The sequence below is a fragment of the Pelodiscus sinensis genome, chromosome 1 (assembly GCF_052426305.1).
Source record: "Pelodiscus sinensis isolate ZL-2025 chromosome 1, ASM5242630v1, whole genome shotgun sequence".
Taxonomy (NCBI): Eukaryota; Metazoa; Chordata; order Testudines; family Trionychidae; genus Pelodiscus; species Pelodiscus sinensis.
In genome coordinates this window covers 46,984,341-47,009,531 of record NC_143052.1, presented here as the reverse complement: position 1 = coordinate 47,009,531, position 25,191 = coordinate 46,984,341, and the positions used below count along the sequence as shown (strand labels likewise).

At 42.5% G+C, this 25,191-nt stretch overlaps 1 protein-coding gene across 1 annotated transcript in view; it reads left to right on the top strand.

Annotated features, from left to right (window-relative positions):
- CFTR (CF transmembrane conductance regulator) overlaps positions 1-25,191 on the top strand; it is a 143,957-nt gene that overhangs the window by 40,981 nt on the left and 77,785 nt on the right. The window contains exons 8-11 of the mRNA XM_075929158.2: positions 3,152-3,398; positions 6,616-6,708; positions 7,665-7,841; positions 14,602-14,793. Of these exons, the coding sequence (XP_075785273.2) occupies positions 3,152-3,398; positions 6,616-6,708; positions 7,665-7,841; positions 14,602-14,793 (709 nt within the window). The remainder of the gene's footprint in view (positions 1-3,151; positions 3,399-6,615; positions 6,709-7,664; positions 7,842-14,601; positions 14,794-25,191) is intronic.

Genomic DNA, 25,191 nt, shown 5'->3' with positions numbered 1-25,191 from the left:
TTAGGATTTTAAAAGATTAGTGAGTTTCCAAAAATACAGAATTCCTGTTACTAAACATTCTGTGATGTTTATTCACAGAATGATTAAACTCAGGTATCTGAGGTTGAAATAGTGGGATAAAGGGTGCACTAAAGCTTAGCTTGTTACTGTCATTTTATGGCCCCGCTATCAGAAAGCTTTTTGCAGTTTAGCACAAGGAGATAAGAAACTGTTGTTCTCCCATATGTTTTATAGTCCTAACATTTTTTCCTTACATATCTGCAAAACAGTACGTTTTGCTTCCTTCCTCACACCACCCCCTAATTCAAGTTTTTTCTAGGGATTTGTTTTTCTGCTTTTCACTTTCATCTCTGGTGCTTCTCCCTCTCCATTTTTTTCCTCTCTTCCATTCTTTGACCCTTTGTATTGCTGCTGTACTTGACAAACTTACATTTGCTAAAAACTTTTATAAAGGGATCACTTCTGCTGGCCATTCTCTAAAGCAGCATATCAGTTGATCTAAACTTTCCATTTTCTATGGACATACGAAACCTAACCTGTCTAGAAGGCAGTAGTCTCATCTCCCTGTTGCTGTTAAAGCCACATAAAGATAAGGGGCCTAATACCCATTCTCAGTAAAAACTTTATCAGGATAAAGGGACAAATACTACTTTCCTGCAAGAGAAAGGCTGGAAGAGTTGGAAAATCTCTGAATGTCCTCCAATTAATCCTAGACAAGATTTGCATGCTATAAAGCAGGTAGAAGTATGATCTCCTTGCTGGCAAAGGAGTTGCAAAGAAATGCTACCCTTCTCAGAACATTTAGCTCAGGGACTGTGTCCTTCTCTGTTAGGTTCTGGACTCCCTGTCCATCAACCATAATGACATATTCCTTTAAGAGTCATGCTTCTTTTGGTTTCCCAAGCATGCCTGGCCCTCAGCCCCTTCTGAGTAAATTTGACAGTGGAATAAGATGCCATGTCAGAGATCTCTGACAACTGGCTATGTAGGAAAATCTTTGTGGTTTTGTAGGGAATAACCCCTTATTAAGTGGCTTATTTCAGCCTCTTTGTTCCAGCCATGCTGCCCAAAACCGAAGGTTCCTAATTTGCAGAGACTGGGGGCTATGGTTACAAAAGGATTTAGGTACCTAACTGATTTTACATGTCTAAATCCCAGGGTTTACCTGCATTTTCAAGCTTGTTCTGACTAAGTAAGGACTTCAAAGCTAAGCCCAAGATAAGAGCCATTTGTATCATTGGGTTCAATATCCAACTTCCTGTCTATATTCGCTTATGACTTTGACCAGACTTGTGTTTAAAAATACCACAAGCGAATATTTTGTTAACATTTTCAGACTTGCTTTATGATCTAACCCCAGCTCCTCATAATTTATCTATTACTCCAAAAATGTCCAGAGGGAGTCTCCTGTCCAGTCTGCACTGCAGATCTGTCCTCTGCAACAAAAGCTCTCATTTGCCTACATTGCACTCACTTCTCTTGTGAAGTCTCCGCTGACTTCTTAATCAGATGCTGATTTCTTGAAACATTTTCTGAATCTTACTGCCATGTTTTAATGAAAACATATTTAAATTTTTCCTATGATGATTTTACATCAAACTTTTAACATCCAGTTTATTAGCATACAGGTTTCGTCTCTTTAAATATTTGAGAGCATGCATACTAGGGTTGAGGTAGCCTTGAAAGAAGTAAAAATTGGAAAGGTGCAATTGCAAGAACAGATTTTCTGCACTACATTTCTAAGACACAGGATTTGGCATGGTAAATAAACATTGCCCAAGAGAAAGTGTTTATAAATAGCAAGTATCACTGGGAGCAAGGTTTGAGCCCCTTTCCATCTCCAAACATAAGTTATACCCTTGTTTATAGCTCACCTCACTTCTTCCACAGTCTAGTTTTATTAACAAGAAGGAAATGCCATAACACTATATAACCCCTAGCCTTGGCTTGCTGCTCTAGGGTTTCTTCTCTCATGACCTGCCTACCAGACACTACTTTATATTTAGGGTAGAGCTGTCAAGAGATTAACAAATTTAGTTGCTATTAATTGCATGATTATTTGCATACACCTCCCCTTTTGAAACACCATGGTGGCATTTCAATGGGGCAGCACTGTATGGAGCCTGGGATCAGCTGGATTCCCCAGCTGACCCCAGGCTCCATTCAGCACTGCCCCTTGGAAGCACCATGGAGGCATTTCCAAGGGGCAGCACATTAGGAGCCTGGAATCAGCTGAGGACTCCAGCTGATCTCTGGCTCCACTGTTGCAAAACCCCTTTGAAGTGCTGGAACAAAGGGGCTTTGCAACAGCTGAGCCAGGGATCAGATGGAGTCCCCAGCTGATCCCTGGCTCCTAATGCGCTGTCCCTTGGAAATGCCAGAATGGCACTTCAAAGGGGCAGCACAAGTGGAGCCGGGGATCAGCTGGACTGTCCAGCTGATCCCCAGCTCTGCATTAGAGAGCCCCTTTGAAGCGCTTTCCAATAGTGGAACCAGGGATCAGATGGGGGCTGTAGCTGATCCGGGATCAGATGGGGGCTGTAGCTGATCCGTGGCTTTGCTTGAGCTGCCTCTTTGAAGTGCCGGAGCGGCACTTCAAAGGGCAAGTACAACATTAACGCCTGTGATTTACATGTTAATCCTGTCATATGTTAATCTCAGGCATTAATGCAGGTCAATTGATAGCCCTAATTTAGGGTATAGTCTAGTGAAACATGCTTACCTCTCAGCCTTAATTGGCTATGTTCTGTATGGTTCCAACAGTTACTAATAGGATAGGGAAATAAGAGAATCCTGTTTGAGTTACAGAAATAAATATTTGAATATACATCCCCATATGCCCAGAAAAAATAATTGATCAGCCTTGTCCATTTTAAAAATCTGTTCTGCTAGATGTTAGAGTATTTTATATTAACATAAAGACTTAGTGGGCAAAATTATGCACTCAAATGCCAGTGTGAGTTGCATGAGTGTATCTACTTCCTTTCCCACAAGCCTTCGCACTAATAATAGGAAGTGAATCACCTCTTCAGTAGTTTTGAAAAGGAACAACAAACATGGACACAAAGAATATGGTTAAGCTTTTGTCAATACATTTTTCACCCATGTATCTGTCCTATGAACAGTGAATCTTTACACTTTTTTTTGACAGAACTGAACTGAAACTGACCCGAAAAGCTGCATACACAAGATATTTCAACAGTTCAGCCTTCTTCTTCTCAGGTTTTTTTGTGGTGTTTTTAGCTGTGCTTCCCTATACTCTGAAGAATGGAATTATCCTCCGAAAAATATTTACCACCATCTCATTCTGCATTGTTCTTCGAATGTCAATCACTAGGCAGTTCCCCTGGGCTGTGCAGACATGGTATGACTCTCTTGGAGCAATCAACAAAATACAGGTACTGTACATGACCTAAGATCCTTCCAGATACAAAACTTACTCCTTTCTAGTATCTTATTTTGTTAATACAACATCAAAAACATACAACATTGATGCAGACTTTCTTCCTATAACCTGAATTGCTTTTATGGCATTTCATTAAATGTCATAAGTCTTTGCATTTTGCATGCAGTTCCCCAATCAGTATGTAAAAAAGATATTATCTAAGGCCACCTCAGATCACACTGTTTATACTGAAGCACTTCCACGTTATTGCATCTTGCCTGTAGAATTAATCTTTCAGAAAAATTTAAACATAAGGGACAGCTCTAAGTCTGTTGCATGCAACAAAACTCCCATTGATATCCATAGTAGTTTTGGATGTGTGCAGTGAATTCAAGATGGAGACTCCTGGAAAGGATTATTTTAAATGCTGTTCCAAATCTCTTTTGGAATTCTTTTTTTGTTTTGTAACCAAATCTCATCAGTTCTCTCAATTTTTTTCTATTAAAGTTATTTAATACAGGCAGTCCCCGGGTAACGTACAAGATAGGGACTATAGGTTTGTTCTTAAGTTGAATTTGTACGTAACTCGGAACTGGCTCCAGATTCAGCTGCTGCTGCTGAAACTGACCAGGGGCTGACTACAGGAAGCCTGAGGCAGAGTTGCTCTGCCCCCAGCTTCCTGGAATCAGACACTGATCAGTTTCAACAGCGGCTGAATCTGGAGCCTGGGACAGAACAGCTGGGGCGCTGCTGGGTAGGTCCCCCCAGGACCAACCCAGCAGCACCCCAGCTGCTCTACCCCAGGCGTCCACAACAAAAGCCTGGTCTGCTGTGGGGGGGCCCCCCCCCAGCAGACCAGGGAGACCCGGAGCAAAGCCGCGGAGGCAGCGGGGTCCTGCGTCTCTGCGGCTTTGCTCCGGGTGTCCCTGGTCCGCTGGGGGGTTCCCCAGCAGACCAGGGAGACCCGGAGCAAAGCCGCAGAGGCGGCGGGGCCCCGCGCCTCCAAGGCTTTGCTCTGGGTCTCCCAGGTCTGTTCAGGGTGTCCCTGGTCTGCTGGGAGGGGTCCCCAGCAGACCAGGGACACCCCGAGCAAAGCCTTGGAGGCGCGGGACCCCGCCACCTCTGCGGCTTTGCTCGGGGTGTCCCTGGTCTGCTGGGGACCCCCCCAGCAGACCAGGGCCACCCGGAGCAGGTTTTCTCGCCCTGGAGTATGCGGTGGCGGGACCACTGCGCGTCTGGGTGGTCCCGTCACCCGCGAGTTCCAGGGCGAGAAAAGCCCCATTTGTAAGTGCGGATCCGACATAAGTCGGATCCGCGTAACTCGGGGACTGCCTGTAAATTAATTTTAATGTGATAGTAGTGCATGGGATTGTACTTACAGATCTCCAGAAATTCAAAATCTAAACTGGAGTATTTGAGATTCAGATCTATGAGGGTGTGTCTAGACTACTGAGTTTTGTCGACAAAAGTGGACTTTTGTCGACAAAACTATACCAGCGTCTACACTACCGCTGAGTTCTGTCGACATAACGTCGACAGAACTCAGCAGTTTTGTCGACGCTGGTATACCTCATTTTACGAGGCATACCACCTTCTGTCGACAGAGTTCTGTCGACAGAAGGTGTTATTGCCTGTAGGGTTGCGTCTAGACTACAGGGTTCTGTCGACAAAGCAGCTTGCTTTGTCGACAGAACTCAATGTGTCTGGACACTTCTGTCAACAAAACCCGGTAGTCTAGACGTACCCTGAGATTCAGATCTATAACAAGAAGTACAGAGCCCACACTGGACCAGGGCAGGTCTATCTCAGGGTTTTTCAACCTTTTTTTTTTCTCTTTTTTTAAAAATAAAGTACCCCTTTAAAAAATTATAAGTACCCCCACTACCCACAGTTTTCAGACACATTTTTTTCTACCATTGCAACACATTTTTTTAAACAACTTAATCGTAGCCAGGCAGGCGATGAAATTTTTGGGTGTAAAAAGTACAAAACTAATAAAGTGCTGTAAAACTTAAAACAAAAATTCAGTTTTCTTCAAGTTTCAGTTGTGTTGATGTACCCCCCAGACTTCTCTCGAGTACCCATAAGAGTACTAGTATCACTGGTTGAGAAACCCTGGTCTATATGACTGACAATGGAGTGAAGCTGGCCATGGCTAAATCATCATATAGGTCAGGAGGGAGCACTAAATGCAGCCCATGGGTCAGATTCAGCCCACCAAACCACTGGATCCATCCTACCACTATCGTCTCACAGTTGACTCTCGAGCAGGCAACGTGCCTTCCCCATCTTTGCACACCAGTCCAAGCAGTTGGTTATGGGGGTCATGTACTCTCAGTGTGTTGTATGTCCAGGGGATGTTTCCTTCATGTGTTGCCCCCACCCCCAGCACAATCGTAAAGCAGACAGAATGCAATACCTACCTCCCCCAGGGGTTTGCAGCACACAGAGCACATGGCCCCTGCAGTAAGCCACCTTGAGTGGCATGGGGCAGAATGAAAGGCAGAGAGCCTGCTTGAGGGTCCCACTGGGCTGCTGGCTGAAAGCACCTCCTGGCCAGAGCCTGCACCCAACACCCCAGCTCCTCCCACCCCGAACCCTGAGTGGAAGAGTCAGGGTTGGGTGTAGCCAGCCCTCAGCGCTGCCCAGAGCCGAGCCAGCCCTGAGAGTTTCCTGGAGTGTGCCACGCAGCACTAGCATTGCCAGATGGCTTCAATGAAAATACCGGACACACTTGAGATTACATAACAATCTACATTACATCTTATATAGAAAATACCAGACATTTATATTTTCTCAATTTGTTTCCCAAACAGAAAGCTCAAATACTGGACTACCCGATTCAAACCGAACACCTGGCAACACTACGCAGCATTCCTGCGGCGATTTTGTAGGGCCTAGGGCTTTGGCTGCCACCGCTCCTGTGGTAGCCATGCCCTAGGCCCTGTTGAATCTCTGGGCCCATGGCAACTGCCCCCTTTGCCCCTCCCCCTCTCCCATCAGCAGGTCTGCTCACAAACAATTTACTTGTGCTTTCAACAGATATGGAAACATTTCACACAAAACAATCTCCCTTGCACTAGAACAGAAAAATATAGAAGTCTAAATACTGCTAATGCTGCTGAAGTTAATATGATCACACTTTTAAACTATGCTGTGTGTTATGTGTTTGTATGTGATGCTGTAGGCTAATATCCTTTGCTATAATCCTATTGTCATTATATTTACAGGATTTCTTGCAAAAAGAAGAATATAAAACTCTGGAGTATAATTTAACAACAACTGGGGTTGAGCTGGACAAAGTAACAGCCTTCTGGGATGAGGTTAGAACTTAAACCAAACAAAATAAAAATATTTCTAGTAATCTTAATTCAGATTCTTTTCCTGTTAATTACATAGAACTAAACAAAGCAAAAAAGAATCATCACCTTTTTCTGGATCATTTTTGGTAAGACCATGGACTCTGCCCTAGTTTAGGATTGGCTGCTAGACCAATCCCTTACGGAAAACTTGTTCTTTCTATTGGCTGTTCACACTAGTTAGGGACGATTGCTTTCTGGAGCATGTGATGAGTGAGAAAGTTCATTATTTTTGGGGAAAAAAAATCACATTTAAACATGTCAAATTACCCTCCAAATTTTCTATCTTGGGAAGCATTTTGTTTGCATTTTAGAAGCATCTCACTTGTAATTCACAATTGACACACAATTGACATCCCTAAACCTGTATTGATGCTGGAAAAACAGCAAAGTTAAAAGTGCTTGCACATATCCCCCCAACTTTAGCAGAAAGCCAAGTTTAACTTATTAAATAATCTTTACAATTAATCTTATTTTAAAAATGTAACAATGAATTCATGTAGATATTAAAAAATGTTAAAGTGCATACTTTTCTTACAGTACATACCGGCTGTGTCTACACTGGCACCCTTTTCCGTTAAAGGGATGCTAATGAGACACTTCAGAATTGCAAATGCCGTGGGGGATTTAAATATCCCCCGCGGCATTTGCATGAACATGGCTGCCACTTTTTTCTGGCTCGGGGTTTTGCCAGAGAAAAGTGCCAGTCTAGATGGGATCTTGCGGAAAATAAGCCCTTTTCCGGAAGATCCCTTATTCCTACTTGAAATTCCCCGCGGCATTTGCAATTCCGAAGTGTGTCATTAGCATCCCTTTTACAGAAAAGAGTGCCAGTGTAGACACAGCCACCATGTATAAAAACCACAGCATATCTGCACATGTCTTTCTTCTATTTATTGCCTATTTAATGTTTTTTGCAGGGAATTGGGGAGATATTTGTAAAAGCAAAGCAGAAGAGCAGAAAAGTTTCCAGCAATGATAATAATCTTGTATTTAGTAACTTTCCACTTCATGCCACTCCTGTTCTTAAAGATATCAACTTTAAAATAGAGAAAGGAGAGCTGTTAACTGTTTCTGGATCTACTGGAGCAGGCAAGGTATTTCAATTTCTACCTCACAGATAAAATATTAAATACTTCTGTTTTGCTAAATTGTTGTTTTAACTATAACATGGAATTAATTAACTGCATTGTCCCCGAATCTTCTTCCCATGCCGTGTTCACTTCCTAAACTATGTCCAAAGCCTTGAGTATGAATGTAATGGTCAATGGACTTCTACAGGCAGTCCCCGGGTTACGTACAAGATAGGGACTGTAGGTTTGTTCTTAAGTTGAATTTGTATGTAAGTCAGAACTGGTACATATTGTAGGGGAAACTCTAGCCAAACATTTCTCCAGAGCTCAGTTTTATTCTCCCACACCTCACTTCCCTCAGTCCTTTATTCTCAAGCTGAGGTGTCTGCTGAGAAAAGCCGCTCCGCGTCTCCCTAGTCTGCTGGGGGGGGGGGAGCGCTAGCTTCGCATCTCCCTGGTCTGCTGGGGGGAAGCAGCTAGTGCGGGGTTGCCTCACCCCGTTTGTAAGTAGGGATCCGATGTAAGTCGGATCCATGTAACCCGGGGACTGCCTGTATTGTATTTTTAGCATAGGGCAATATACAGGGCCAGTTAACTTTTCTATGGCCTTGGAACTATTAGATTTTTGTGAGGCCCCTGTATGCAAGTCTTTTTTCCTAATTTAAAACAAGGAGCTTCCCCTGGACACTGGAGTGGGGTCAGAAATGAGTGCAGGAGGGAACTCAAGAATGGAGCAGATGGTTTGGGTGTGAATGGGGGTGAGGGCTCCAACTGGGGCTTCAGATTTAGGGGTAGGGTCAGGGATGAGGAGTTCGGGGCACAGGAGGGTGCTCAGGGGTGAGGCCAAGGGGTTTGGAGTGCAAGAGAGGTCTCAGAGCAGGAGGTAAAGGTGGGAGGGTTGGGTCTGGGCAGGTGTTAGGTTGCTGGAGTGGGCTTAGTCCTGAGGCATGGGGTTAGAGTGCAGGGTCTGGGTGTGAGTAATGGTGGTGGAGCGGGCTCTGGGTTGGGGTTGGGGTGAAGGGTGTTTATCTCAAGCAGCTCCCGTTTGATGGCGTGCCAGGGACGCTCCTAGAAGCTGCTGTCTCATCTCTGGCTTTGGCCTCAAGACCATTTTGACATAACCCTTTTTCATCTCACCACTGTGACTGAGGCTCCAGGGAAGCCAGCTGAGGTTACTCAATTAGGATGAATTGCAATGAATGGGGCAACCACTTCCCAAAGCTGGTGCTTATTCTAATACTTAGATTTACCAAACCAACACAAAACAGCCTCTGTGATATCTTACTGGTTACCCAGAAACCAACAATACAATCCTCTTAAAGCAACCCAGCCTTAGACTTTCACCCAGGCACCCAAGTCAAATAAAGTTCTATTGATTCCATAGGATTGGCTACAATACCTCGTGGGTGAATGAATATTTCAGATCTCATTCCAAATACATGCTTACAGCTAATTCTTATTAGCTAAACTAAAATTTATTAAATAAAAGTGAGAGTATTAGTTAAATAATCAACATACGTTTAGATTTGAATGTAGTTCTGAATTCAGAATCATAGAAGAGTTAGTGAGGCTTGTAGATGCAAAGAGTTTTTAGAATTTACTCCATAGGTTTTAGTTCAATCCCAACATCATATTCAGTGTGTGCCATTTTAGAACTTTTCAGCTTAGAAAAGAGGAGACTAAGGGGGGATATGATAGAGGTCTATAAAATCATGACTTGCATGGAAAAAAGTGAATAAGAAAAAGCTATATACTTGTTCCCATAACATAAGAACTAGGGCTCACCAAATGAAAATAGGTAGATAAACAAAACAACGAAAGGAAGTTTTTCTTCGCACAGTGCATGGTCGGCCTGTGGAATGCCTTGCCAGAGGAGGTTATCAAGACCAGGACTTTAACAGGATTCAAAAAAGAACTAGATAAATTCATGGAGGTTAGGTCCATCAATGGCTATTAGCCAGGATGGGTAGGAATGGTGTCCCTAGCTTCTGTTGGAAGCTGGGAATGGGTGATGGGAGAGGGATTGCTTGAAGATTCCCTGTTCTATTCACTCCCTCTGGGGCATCTAGTATTGGCCACTGTTGGTAGACAGGATACTGGGCTAGATGGACCTTTGGTCTAACCCAGTATGGCCGTTCTTACATTCTTATGGTTTCCTGAAAACAGAGCTAGCTAAAATAGGTTCTTTGGCTAAGGCACTCTTTATACTTTGGAAGCTCTAGTCAGAGGCCTCTTTCCACACCACCTAATCTGTGTTCTCCTTCTTTGTGAGGTCTGTGATGGAATGTCACTGAATCATTTTACAAACCTCCTGTAGTAGTTGTCTAGACCAATGAAGGACTGGACCTGATTTTTAATCTGAGGGGTAATCCAGGTTCTATTGACCTCCACCTTTAAAGGTTTGGGGTGAATCTGTCCATTGCCTATTTTATGCCTTAGAAAAGTTACCTTAGTAACTTCCATTCTGCACTTAAAAAACATAACGTTTAGGTTGACTGTCCTGAGTATATGCAGTACAGTTCCTATGTGATTGATGTGATCTGGCCACAAATTGCTGAAGATGGTTACAGGGCTGGCCTTACCATGAGGCAAACTGAGGCACCCGCCTCAGGTTCCAGACTGTGGGGGGATACCAGTAGACCCAGAGTGTAGAAAATTGTGTCTGCTACTGGTGCATATGTATTCTCTCTGCTCTCGATGCAGAGATGGTGGTAGAGTCAAACAGAAAGAAGGCAGAATTGAGACCTTTCAAAGTTTTGACCCAAGCAAGAGGGCACGGGGGCATCATTTGAGCTCCCTACCTCAGGTGCCAAATTGTTATGGGCTGGCCCTGGATGGTTAGATCATCTACATAGAGCTTTGCAAAAGATTCTAGTCCCAGTGGGGCCTTATTTATGGGCCTTGTGAGTGTAGTTCCTGAAATCTGCATTCCAAAGTGTAAACATTTAAACTCATATAAGCCAGACTGCACTATATCAAAACACATCTTCCTCTCTGCATCAGTACGTAAGGATATTAGTCAGTACCCCTTCCACTAATGAATCCAACAGACCCTCTATTCTGGGTATGGAGTAAGGATCAATCTTAGTGATAGCATATATCTTTCTGTAACCCATTTTTAAACAAAACCCATTAGCTTATGAGCACATCCCACAAAAATACAATTATTAGACATTTTAAGCATTGTAAACTTACATATGTAAGATTCAGGCGTGTCTTGAATCAGCTTAACACAATCTTTAAACAGCATGTGCTCTAAGGCTTCTTGTTCATCCAATTCATTAAATACTTTCTTGCCTTTTTCTAGTCAATCTGGTCAGCAGGATGGACATTCACTGGTCCTCTGGGGCACAGTGCATAGGCATTCAAAGGTAGAAAAGTCCTCTCTATCATCAGTATCTTTGTAAAGAGGACACGTACTTTCCCAGTTCTCTTTTTTTTGTGGGTGAAAAGTTGAATTCCTGGAGGTGATGACTTTCTCTGCTCTGCTACTACTTGGAGCTGAAGCTAGTGGGCCCACTTAAGCATTTGGTGCACCCTGTCCTGAGCAACCAGCTGCTCCATATTCCTCTTATGAGTCTTTTTTTTCCCCAACTCTGCAGGCATTCATCTGCTGGAAAAGCAAAAAGGGCATGTTGTTTCTCAGAATCAATTTGTGGCTAATTGGCAGCCCTCTGTACTCTAACCATTATTGCAGCTTCTTCAGTATCAGTATTCCTGTTTGCTGGTCACTGGCCACTAGCAAAGTTTCAATTCTTGATCTGAGGCTTTATTTCTAAAGGTTGGCCCCTTTTGTAAACACAAATCTCCCAGGCTTTTTTTATCAAGATCTTCATATGATGATCATTACTCAGTCATTGTAACTGATTTTAATCATTAAGCTCTTCAATATCAAAGTTAACTTTTGACAAGTGTATGATTCTGTTTCAAAAACCCAGTTAACTTGTGGTGATGTGTAACTCAGCCAGATTATGCCACTGTAACCATACTTTCATTGATCATAACTGTGAATGCCAAATTCAGGTCACATTGCTGAGAAACAGGGCAAACCTATCCTAATGCTGTCAGTTGTGACTCATAAGATATACTAAATAGCTACAAAAATAACTTCTGTCTCACCATGCTGGCTAACATGAAATCATAAAAGCAGTTACTGAGGTATTCCAGTCTTGACTGACAGAAATACAGCTGATCAAACTATTGATCACAAATAATGTGCTGGATTGTGATACCCGGATTTATATTGATTAACAATTCACTTTACCAGTGGTCCCATTAATATCAGTGAGATTCCTTGTGGAGAAAGCTTTGACAACACAGACCACAACTGGTTATTCATTTAACAACTTCTTATTTTTTTATTTTGAATAGATAATTGTTTTGGTCCAATCATGATTTTCTGTGATTATATTCACTAGGTAAAATCCTTGGTTCATTGAAGTCCATGGAAAAAGTCCCATCAGCTTCAATCAGACCAGGATCTCAAGCATTATTTTTAAATATTGATACCAGTGGGAATTGCACTGTAGAATGGGCATAATAAGATGCAAGTATGCAAAACGTATTGCTGGCGTTTTTGACTGTATATGAAGCTGGGGACAGCATTTTCATCAGAAGAACCATTTCAACAGAAGAACAGTTTTCACCTGTCATTCCTTTAGCCTAATGTGATTATCCCCCTCAAGCCATTACTTATAACCTTAAACTAACCATTTAAGTAAAATATGGTTGCAAAAATTTGGAGGCCACAAGGGACCACTGTGAGGACCTCCTCCATACAAGCCCTTGGGCTGAGGAGGCAAAGGGGGAAAATGCCCTGGGGACCAGTACTTCAAAGAGGCCTGATACTCCTGGCTGCTACTACCACAGGAGTGGTGGCTGCTGGAGCTGGTGGCCCTTTAAATTGCTGCTGGGGGGAAGGTTGGCATAGCATGCACTGGTGGCACCGAGGGCTGGCTGCCCCAGCTGTGCCCCTTGTGGCCGAGGCCTAGCCCCTTCTGGGAGTGCAGAGCCATCATCCCCTCATCTTGCCCAGGGGCCTGGCAATTCTGTTAATCCTCCCTTCCTCCCTCCCCCCACTTGCCTAAGAACGCCATAGAACTTTTCTGAAATAATCCCAGTTTGAACTAGAAAATATCTTTTAGAAAAAAGTTTCATCTTCATTTTAAAATTATTATTAATTAAAAATCTGCCACAACCCTTGGCAAATTGTTCAAGTAGATAATTACCAATTTCCTTAAATTATTTAAAACAATAATCTAATATGTAAGAATTTAGGAAAAGAAAAGCTTCCCTCCCCTTCACCTCCCTCCTCCCCCCCAGCTAGACATTTAACCTTTATTGTCCTTCTTTGGTTAAAGTTATTACTGTCTCATCCAGGTATAACCAACACTCTCAGAAACTGAACACAGTTATTGTTGTCTCTGATTGGTATCTGCAAAAGGCATTTTTCTGGACTTGGAAATTGCCAGAAATGTGACATCAACTTTTTTGGAGTTTTTACTGGCCGATATCTTAGTTTAAGCAAATTGCAAGTTATATTAGAGACCCAGGATAGAGCAAACAGATAGTTGCTCAATGTGTGAAATGGTTAATCCTATGAAATATTGAACCTTGTGATTAACCTGGTGAAACAGGCATTTTGGAGAATAGAGCCTTTGGGACAGGGGAATGATATACCACACAAGATTCTCCATGAATATTTTACTATCAGTCAAACTTCCTCTGAACTTCACACCATAAAATTGTGACTTAAGAAGATTTATGGAGTTTTTGGCTGCCAAATCCCAACACTGCTGATTATTTATTAGCGATAAGAATGCCATTAGAGTGCCTCTTGCAATATATATTTCCTTGTATTTCTCAATTCTGTTCTTTGATCAGGTAGCCAACACTGTGTGGCAAGGTTACTACTAGCTACTGATTAACTTAGAATTATAACATGTCAGTATTGAAATTACAACCAATTCTTTTTATGAAGAGAAATACAAAACACTAGTCATATTTATGTCATGACTTCATGTGGCTGAGTTAACAGTTATAGTGGAAAAATCAGATCAAGCTGAATTGTTTATGTAAATAATTAAACATGGACAAAGAAGTTACACTTTTCAAGGCTACACAGGTAGAAAGATTTCTGAGCCCACATATGATGGCAACCACTAACAAAAAGTAACATATTTTGCACTATATTTATCGGATAGAGAAAAATAAATATATTTTAAGGGTGCTGTTAAAACTGAATACTAACTTCCTCCCACTCTCACACAGATACACACACATTCATTGTATTTAAATCACTGCAGGCGTGAATCTAAAATGTGCCTGTGCAACCATCACATGACTCAAGTCAGGTGAGGGACCCAACAACACAGGATGTGGAACTAAGCAAGACTTCAAGGAGTTGTCACAAATGCTCATGCAAACTGCTGGGCAAGCCCAAATGTATGTCTCACTTGTAAAGTAATTTTTTTTAACATTGCTCTTATATGACAGTTTTTTGTCAGCTAATCAGAATGTTGAGTTCCCAGCTGCTATAAGACATTATATACTATGATCTTAATTTCCTGATAATGAAGTTATCCCATTTTAGAAGACTTTATGGAGGCACTGTGCACCACTGAAGCCTTCACTAAGTAGGTTTGGTGTTGTACAGGTGCTCATATGGACCCTCTGTGCAAGATTAATACAGTACTCTCTATTTATGAAGATGACTTGTATGTGCTGAACATCTGTTACAATTGTATAGATATGTTCTGATACATTAACTCTTAATTATTTTCAGACTTCTCTTTTAATGATGATAATGGGAGAATTGGAGCCTTCAGATGGCAAAATCAAGCACAGTGGAAGGATTTCCTTTTCCCCACAAGTCTCCTGGATCATGCCTGGAACAATCAAAGAAAACATTATCTTTGGTGTATCCTATGATGAATACAGATATAAGAGTGTCGTCAAGGCCTGTCAGCTAGAAGAGGTCAGTCTTAAAATACAAATTTTCTTTTGACACATTGTGATAGGTCACATGATTAAGCCAGGTGAGGGGCCCAATTATACAGGGTATGGGATTTAACTGAGGGTACATCTAGAGAACATGAGCGGTGAGGGAAGACTGAAAGAATTGGGCTTGTTTAGTTTGGAAAGGAGAAGACTGAGAGGGGACATGATAGTGGTTTTCAAGTATCTAAAAGGGTCTCACAATGAGGAGGGGGAAAAATTGTTCTCCTTGGCCTCTGAGGATAGGACAAGAAGCAATGGGCTTAAACTGCACCAAAGGAGGTTTAGGTTGGAATTAGGAAAAACTTCCTAAGTGTCAGCATGGTTAAACATGGTAATAAATTGCCTACGGAGGTTGAGGAATCTCCATCTCTGGAGATATTTAAGAGCAGGTTAGATAGACATCTATCAGGGATGGTCTAGTCAGTGCTTGGTCCTGCCATGAGGGCAAGAGTCTGGACTCGATGTCTTCTCAAGACTTCTATGATTCTATGATACACTGCAGTGCTATTTTGAGATACTTCCGGTATCCTGAAATAGCATATTCCGCATCTTGACAGCACACCTGTTATTTCGAAATATCTTTTGAAATAACGTGCATGCTATTCCAATGTCCCTTTAAACCTCGTTCCATGAGAATTAATGGATGTTTCAGAATAACCCTGTATTTCGAAATTTGGTGCTGTGTAGACAGTGCCAAATTTTGAAATAAGCTATTTCTAAATATATTTGAAATAAGCTAAGCAATATGTATAGCTCAAATTACATATCTTATTTTGAGCTACGGGTGCAATGTAGATGCACCCTAAGGGTATGTCTATACTACCCCCCTAGTTCGAATTTCCCGGGCTTCATTTGCATAAAGCCGGGCGCCGCCATTTTTAAATGTCCGCTAGTGCGGACTCCGTGCCGCGCGGCTACATGCGGCACGGACTAGGTAGTTCGGACTAGGCTTTCTAGTCCGAACTACCGTTACTCCTCATTTCACATTTCACGAGGAGTAACGGTAGTTCGGACTAGGAAGCCTAGTCCAAACTACCTAGTCCCTGCCGCGTGTAGCTGCGCAGCACGGAGTCCGCAATAGCGGACATTTAAAAATGGTGGCGCCTGGATTTATGTAAATGAAGCCTGGGAAATTAAAATCCCGGGCTTCATTTGCAACTCCGGTTGCCTACATTACCACCCTAGTTTGAACTAGGGTGGTAGTGTAGACATACCCTAAGATAGCTTGTATCCATGGTCATTTCAGAAAACTCAGCAAGGGCTTCTTATAGCCAGAGTGTCCCTTTGCTCAAGAAGAGGAATTACCTCCTAGATCCGTGGTCACCAACCCATTGATTATGATAAACTGGTCAATTGGGAAGCCCCGACCAGTCTATCGTGAGGCGTTCAGAACCCACCCCCATTTCCCACCACCCTGAAGAAGCCCCACTATCTACCTCCAGCAATGGGGGAGGTAGTGCTGGCTTCCTGCGGGGTGGACGAAAGTCCAGCAGCTGTGCGCCAAACAGCCAGAGCCGTACCACAAAGCAGGTTTGTGGTGTGCCGGGGACTCTCTGTGTGGGTGGAGTTAGGAGTCCCCAGAAGAAGCGCGTAGGGGCTTCCCTTCTCCGCGTGGGGGGGTGGGGAGGTTAGAAGTCCCGTGAAGAGGCACGCACCAGGGTTTCCCTCCTCTACAGGGGGAAGGGGGAAGGAATCCCCAGAAGAGGTGTGTGCTGGGGCTTCCCTCCTCCGTGTGGGTGAGGGGTTAGAAGTCCCGATAAGAAGCGCGTGACTGGACTTCCCTCCTCTGGGGGGGGGGGAGCAGTCCCCAGAGGAGGTGTGTGCTGGGGTCTCCCTGTCCCCTGCAGCAGAACCCACTGGCACCCTGTCCCCACTGGCACCATGACCCTTGTCTCCACTGGCACCCTGTCCCCTGCCACAGAACCCACTGCCACCCTGTCCCCTGCCCCCTGCCGCAGAGCCCACTGACACCCTGTCCCCTACTCCCCACTGGCACCCTTCCCCTGCCCTAGCACTCACTAGCACCTTCCCCAGTACCATGTTCTCTGCTCCTACCACTACAGTTGGGACCACATTAGTGAGGAGGAGGGGATTGGAAGAATTATTTTTTTGCATCTTACTTGTGTGGCCCCAACTGACTTTTCTGTGGGTCAGTGACCCCTGACTCAAAACAGGTTCCCCACTCTTTTCATAAATAAAGGCAATGTTGAAACTTTTTGTGATTCACATAATATTTTATTTAAAAATGAAGCCTGGCCAACAAACCCCCAGTTGGGGCCAAGCCCCCATCTGGCCACAGCATAATAACATTCCTGTACCTCCTCCCCGGAACCAAGATCTGAGCCTATCGTACACTGGAACCCCCTATCCTGAGACTCTCATCCCCAATCTCCTGCACCCCCACATCCTCAGTCTTCTGCCCCAACACTCCTGAACCATCCACACACCTGCTAATCTGCACCATCCACACACTACCCATCTTACTCCCAAACTCCCTGCCCTGAGCCCTTCACATACTCCAATCCAAACTCCTGCACCCTCACATCCACAAGCATGTGGCTTGCTCAGTACCCCAACCCCAACACTCCCCACCCTGGAGCCCTCTCTGAGCCAACATCTATCCCCTTCTCCACCTCCTCCTCCATCCAAATTCCCTCCCAGACCTTGCACCTCTCACCCCTTCCCACACTCAAATCCCTCATTCCCAGCCCAGAGCTCGCACCTCCTGTCTCAACCCAGTGAGGGTCTGGCTAGACTGTAGGAGTTTTTCTGGGATTCCAGAAGTATCCCGGAAAAAACTCTTGTGTCCAGGGATGCATTTGTTCTTCCGCTTTTTTTAGCAGAACAGCAAACATGCTCTTTTGGTAACCCCTGTATTCCTCGTTCCATGAGGAATAAGGGGGCTTCTGAAAGAAGGGGTTTTTCTGACATTTGGCCCAGTCTAGATAGAATCAGGAAAAAAAAGCTGCAGTGTAGCCATACCCTGAGTGTATAAGGGCCAGAGACAGCAAGTGTTGGCGAGGAGGAGAACAGAGGGTAGGGCTTCAAGAAGGGGATGGGGTTTTGGGGGAAGGATGGGGCGGTAGATCTTGGCTTGCTCTGACATTTAAAAAGTGATCTTGGATGTAAAAAGGTTGGAGACCACTGTCCTATGGTAATGCATCACTGACTCCTCTTTTTACACCTCTGGATAGGACAGTTCCGCACAATTGAGTCAACTGCTCTCCCCACATGGCTTCACTCAAGGCAGCCTCTGCATAAAGGGTGGAAACTTGTGGTAGCTGCATTGTTTGATGAGCAAGCATGAACTCTTCTCTAGTCAGTGGATGGGAGGTTCACACCCTGTCATACAGGCACTCTTTTCTCTCACACACTGCTGCCATGAGCCCCATTGTCATGTCACAAGAATCACAATTAAGTTATTGTTTCTAGCATATCAAAGGCAGATGGGAATTAGTGGAGCAGCGATTTCTTCCAGGCAAAAAGCCAGGAGAGAAAAGAGGGAAGATGCCTTGAAAGACCTCTGTCCCGCCCACTCAAATGACTGCTGCTAAATTAACTATTTATTGTAATTGGTTTAGCCAATGACTCTCACAAATCACTGGCAAACAGACTTTGAGTTTTGTTTTGTAAGTTATTTGCAATTGCTCAGGTAACTCATTATGCAGACAAATTTAACCATGTGTGTTTGTTATTATCACTATGTCATTGGGTCACATGTTATTTTTATTCTAGCTGAATTGGTGATATTTCAGTACCAAAGATGTGATTATGATTAAAGTCATGGGATCCTTAGTTCAGCTGCTAAGGGTGTTACTAGCAGGGAGTAAGTGAAACTAAACCATCAGGGATAGAGAATTTTAGGATATTTTAAACCTTGCTTTTTGGCCATTTGAGTTTGGTCTTCCTTGAGACATTACTGCTAGGAAAGTTAGGGTGCTATATAGTTTAATGGAGTGAGTCCAAACTTCAGTTTAGTGTTCTCTTGTCACAGTCACACAAAGGTTTGTGTGAAGGCCTGGTTGAAAAATTTCCATCAAAATATTCTTTGACAGACAAGTAAGTTTTAGGCTAGATGACTTTTTTGGGAGGAAAGGGGGACAAAAAGTATCTGCTTTCAATGGAAAACTACTTATTTTTGTCTGTTTCTTCTCAAACCCAAAAGATTGTGGCCAACAATGGGAATTGCAGTTTGCTCTTCGTTTTCCCATTCATCACTATGGGCCAGGATCCTCAAGTGGACTGCATTTCCCACAGAGCTCCACAGTCACAGAGTCCAAGTTGTGTAGTTTCCCTAAACCAAAAAGGGGAGACTCTTTGTTGTATTATGGGAGTTGCTTTTCAGCGGAGGTACAAGCCCATAGTGAATAGTTTGATCCTTGTATCTTTATTATCTCCTGTGAGACGCTATAACTCCACTTTTCAGCAGGAAACTCAAAATTCCTATGCAAGATTTCAATTAAAACTAAAAGATTTTTTTTCTCCCTAAGGGGAAGAAATTTCAGCTCTAGTAGTGTAAGCATTTATGAACCCTGTGCTAGTGTTTTGTCACCCGTTGACATTCACTACAGTTATTGCACAGGCAAAACTAGTAATTGCAGGCAGTTGCATGTGCACAAGCCCATAACAGCTTCTTGCGCCAAGGTTGTTGTGTTTAGTGCACACAATGAACCAAGGAAACGAATGACCTGTAAATGAAATTACAAATGGAGTAATAATTATCAAAGCAAAGAAGGAGAAAGAAGTCATCATTTGCACCTGTTTAGACCACAGGCAGACAGCCCTAACATGGGCACCAGTGGTGTGGCTTTGTCATCACAACCCAGTCCTTTTTCTAGTGCTACACCCTCGTGATCTGTTGCTCAGAAAATGCAGTTTCTTTGCACACTGTGACTTAGGCGAAGCAGACAAACATGGGTTAGGGAGCCCTTTTGAAACCTGGGGATGTGGCCTGCACTGTTGTTCAGTGAAGAATAATGTAGGGAGGAATAGCATATCTAGAGACAAGTGTTCTTCATGGTTTTTGTCCTCTCAGAAATGATGAGGTTGGTAGCAATGTAACACTAACTCCTGAGGAGGAGGAAAATTGGCTACTCACAACATACTGACTTGAACTGTAGCTTAGTCTAATTTTTTATTTGAGATAGAAATGTTTCTGTTCCTTGGCTAAATGACAGATTTTGTTAGCAGTGGTAAAGCACTTTTGGTATAAAAGGCAAATTACTTTTAGGACAAGTCTTTTTAGCTTCCTATTGACTTCATTGGGCACTGGATCAAGCCCTTAACACGTGACATCCTTGCATTCAGACTTAGAATAACCACCCTGCAACATTCATACAAATGTGTTTGCATTCATAGTTGCAGAGAAGCAAATAGGGAAAATGTGATAAATCATATGAGTTTGAAAAACTATATTAAGTAGTTTCCCCAGCTGCATAGCAAACTGTCTCATCCAATAGAGTAAGCCTTTTATAAAAACATTTATGGTACGGTCTGATGCTTCTTATCTAAGTTTCTATCTTCTTTAATTTTAAAAGACAAACTATCACTTTTAAAAATTGCTTGTTTTTCAGAATAGAGCTAATTACCAAAATGTCTGTATGGAAAACAGAAGTAACAAATGCTCAGTATCCAGTGTACTGAGGTCTTTTTTTCACAATCTGACTCTGTGCATGCAAACTACTACAGGATCATGCTCCTATGTAACATCTAGTCCATATCTGAGACAATGAGGTAGGCTCCATGTACAGTGTATATATTTTGCTGCTTTCAGATTGTGATTCCAGATGGGTTTTTTTTTTAAATCACACAGTGAAACACAAAAAATATTTTGCAGTAGAGTTTGTCTATATTTATTTCATCCAGCTTCAAAGCTCTTCTCACTCACGCAACCTTGTCACAAGACAGGGCTGTTGTCTTTAATATGCAGATCAAAACATCAGATATTTAAATTAGCTTAGCAAAGTCTGTCTTGGTCATGCAGTAAAAGTTATTTTCTTTTAGATACATTCAAGCAAGAAAAGAATAGATGGTCTGTTTTAAGATAAGAGAAGGTTACTGTACTATGTCTCTCTACAGAGTACAATTAAAGGATAAAGTAATTTTAATAGGTTTAAGGCCTTACTGTGTGTGCCAGTGATACTCAAAGAACAGCCTGAGTTTTGAGGAACAGTTTGTCAGGAAATTTCTTCAGAAGGCCTTAATAAGAGGCACTGGCTTTTTTCCATGCTAGGCCTTCTGCCACAGACTGCAGAATGTGTTGAGCCTTTAAGCTATTGTCTACCACACAGATCCACCAGGCAAAGCAACTGTGGAGTCCCTGTGACCAGCCTTTGCAGGTTCTAGTTCGATTGCAGCCATTCCAAATGCTGTTATTGCAATAAGGGCCATGCTGTTCATCCCCTGCTATAAAACAGGAAATCCCTAGAATGATGGGACTGTTAACAGTGCTGATCAGTCTCATGACAATTGACTGCTCTATCCCAATCATGGATACCATCGGCTGAATCTTTTAGATCTGTAAGTCTCTGGGGCTAGTGCCAATGAGGTGCACCGCCAGCTATCATAAGTATTATTAAATAATTCCTGTCAGTGGTTCAAAACACTACCTTGAGAGTAAAAAAGATTGAACAGATATCTCCAAGTACCATGTGGACTCTGAAAAAGCTAGCATTATAGTATGACCAGGGAGAAATCCATCAAGAACCCAGCCTTCACTCATACAGTGTCTTATTATTATCCTTCATCTCTTCAGTCTTTCTATCTGCTACAGATAGTTTGAGGAATCACATTAGAGAAGATTAAACATAGGATCAGAGAACACTAGAACTGGAAGGGACCTCAAGAGGTCATCAAGTCCAGTCCCCTGCCCTCACAGCAGGACCAAACACCATCTAGACCGTTCCTGAAATGTGTTTGCCTAACCTGCTCTTACAATTTTCCAATGATTAAGATTCCAAAACTTCCCTGATGTATGTATTCCTTGCTTCTTATTTTCTCACGAAAAGTTAAGGAGAATATTTTTTCTCCCTCCCCCTTGTAACACCCCCTTAGGTATTTGAAAGCTCTTATGATGTACCCTCTCAGTCTTCTCTTTTCCAAACTAATCTAACCGAGTTCTTTCCGTCTTCCCTCATAGGTCATGTTCTCTAGACCTTTAATCATTTTTGTTGCTCTTTTCTGGACCGTCTCCAATTTCTCCACATCTTTTCTGAAATAGGGTGTCCAGAATTGGACATAATACTACAGTTGAGGCCTAATCAGTGAAGATGATTAGGCGTCATGATGAAAACCAAATGTTAATTCCCTAGCAACACCCTTGTGTAAATCTTTTAGGGGCACACATTTATGTACTTAAGGCATTCTCTTGCATTTGATGGAGGATGGTGTGGATCACTAGGAAGTTCCTGTGCTTGTCATATTCCTTTATGAACTACAAAATACTCTACCTGCTGAGTGAAGGGGCCACAATTATGTCTGGTTTTAACACTGTCTGTCAAAATGGGTTGGAAGTGGAAGCGAGGGGAAAACTCATATCCTCACTGCAATTCTGCAGAAGGGCCAGTCTGAAGGCTTGTCTGTATGGGAAGGTAGCATACATCAAGGTAGGGTGTGACTCTACAGCACATCAGCTGGACATGCACTGTCTCACTGTGTGGACACTGTTAAAGCGCAGTGAAAGTCCTGGATTGCAGCTTAGCATACTGTATGTTGAAGCATCAGTATGCTAAGCCACACACCTAAACTTTCAAAGCACTGTAGTGGTGTCAACACAGTGAGCTACTGTGCGGCCAACCATTATGCTATATACTAATTAGCCATGCAGAAAAGACCCAAAGCTAGCCCTCAATTAGAGTTAAATGAGGTTGTACCCCAAATTCATGTTCTCATTGACACAACATGCTTAGAGAGGAAAAGGTTGTTTCTTGTATTTGATCCAGGGGGCTAGAACAATGAAATTTGTTCCAGATCCAAAAAGCAATTTAGATGTGGAATAAATTCTCTCTTATGTCCATCACATCCAGACCTCAAATGAAGCTGCATTATGAAGTACATATTTCAGATCTGTATCAGCTTGTTCTAGAATGAGAGTGAAGTCACTGCTAAATAGAAACCCTTTTCTCTCCTTCCCCCTTCCCCAAACATGCAATAATTTACGTCTCGGATCATTCTGTTTAAGTAAATAAAATACTACTGTAAATTTAGAATTTGGCCCTTGGCACCAGCATGTTACTTAATAACTTCAGAGGGAACACAAGGGTGTGTCTAGACTGCCAAGATTTTGTGCAAAAGATTTTGGCAAAAACTTGCCAGCTGTCTACACTGGCCGCTTGAATTTGCGCAAGAGCAGTGACTTTGTAATGAACAAAATCAGTGCTTCTTGCACAAATACTTTCACGCTCCCGCTCGGGAAAAAGCTCTCTTGTGCAAGAATACTTGCGCAAGAGGGTCAGTGTAGACAGGGAAGAACTGTTTTGCACAAAAAAACCCCGATGGCTAAAATAGCGATCTGGGCTTTCTTGCGCAAAATCGCGTCTAGACTGGCCATGGATGCTTTTGTGCAAAAGCACTTTTTGCGCAAAAGCATCCGTGCCAATCTCGGCCCTCTTTTGCGGAAATACTTTTAACGGAAAAACTTTTCTGTTAAAAGTATTTCCGCAAAATCATGCCAGTCTAGACGCAGCCAAGACGTTCAGCACATAGTTTTGATTTTTCATATAATAAATGAAATTGCTTTTGCATTATTTTGCCTTATTTTGGAAACAAATTAAAATACTAACCCCAATTATTAGGAGAGAGAAAAAATTAAGGAAAAATATCTCTCTGCGTGAACATTTTAAGAAAAAGACAGTATTACATTTATTCTTCATATCTCATTTGACTGGCATGTAACCTGTTTTCTAAGAATTTATCACAACCATTTGAGGAATTACTGGAAATGTATGAGGTAACTTTATCTCTAAAGTAATAATGCATAGATGGAAAATGCAAGCAAATAGTTCACATAGCTTTCCAATATTTTATCCTGTTCAAGAATAACATGTTCACTATATAGGAGAGCATGAAATCTTTATTTTGAGGCTGGAGCATTTTGTTAGTCAGATTCTGAATTAGCGCTTATGAAGTAAAAGAATGTCTGTCTGGTAGTACCTGTTGCACAAAAGTGTTCCTTGATAGAACAAATGAGTATTCATTTTTTAAAAAAGAAGCAACCAGCAACCCTGGTTTATTTGCTGTTTGCATTCTAGAAGGTCATAGACAAAAAGTACACATCTATCAGATAAGTTCCTACTTCAAAACACTTGAAATGCTTTCAATTAAAGTTATGGAAAAGCAATGAAAAAATTACTTTTCTTTATTATTTTTCCCTGAGAGCACTTCCCTAAGGCCATAAAAATTCAGAACCCTAGAAAAGGACACTATTCTAAAGAACTCTGATTGAATATACTTACTTAGCAACACCATTAAACAGGGCTAGACATTAAGTTACTGGCAGTTGTACGGGGACAAATCCCAGGAGGAGGCAGGAGTGCTGAGGGAAAATAAGCAAGAGTAGGCTCTGAAGTATGCTTTCCCTTGCACCAGCATCTCTTGAGGACAGGCCAATTACCTCAGTATTTTCTTTTCCACCTTGGGTAGGATATCATCGAAGGCAACACTAGTGTGAAATAGTTCTTCTGTGAAAAGAGTATAACTGTAAGTAGTAGCTTTCTACGGGGGTTCAGGAGGATGGTTTCCTTTAACTAGTGGAACAATAACAAATGATTAGCAATTATTTTTGAGATTTAAAATTACTTGTGATCCTTTCAAAGCACACAAGCTAACCAGCTATGAAGCAGGTGGCCAGATGAAGACCACTAGTTCTAGTGAAGGCTCAAATAGTTGGGCCTTGTCTTGACTAAGACCTTGTCTACACTACAAGATGAGGTCAAATTTATTAAGGTCGATTTTTTTTTATTCACTTGATTTTGTAAATTTGAAGGTGCAGGTCCCCACTATACACAAGAATGCGATGTACTACATCCCCAGTGGGTGTGTTCCCCTACTTCAATCTCCCTGGACACACAATTGCAGATCTAAAGGCAGCCATCCTGCAGCAAAAAAACTTCAAGTCCAGACTTCAAAGAGAAACTGCTGAGCTACAGTTCATCTTCAGGTTTGACACAATCAACTCAGGATCAAACAAAGACTGTGAATGGCTAGCTAACTACAAAAGCAGCTTCTTCTCTCTTGGAATTCACACCTCCAGATCAACTACCAGAAGTGAGCCTTATCCTCCCTGATTCCTCGTCATCTCTAGTCTGATTCTGGCCTGCATATTTATACCTGCCTCTGGAAATTTCCACTACATGCATCTGATGAAGTGGGTCTTTGC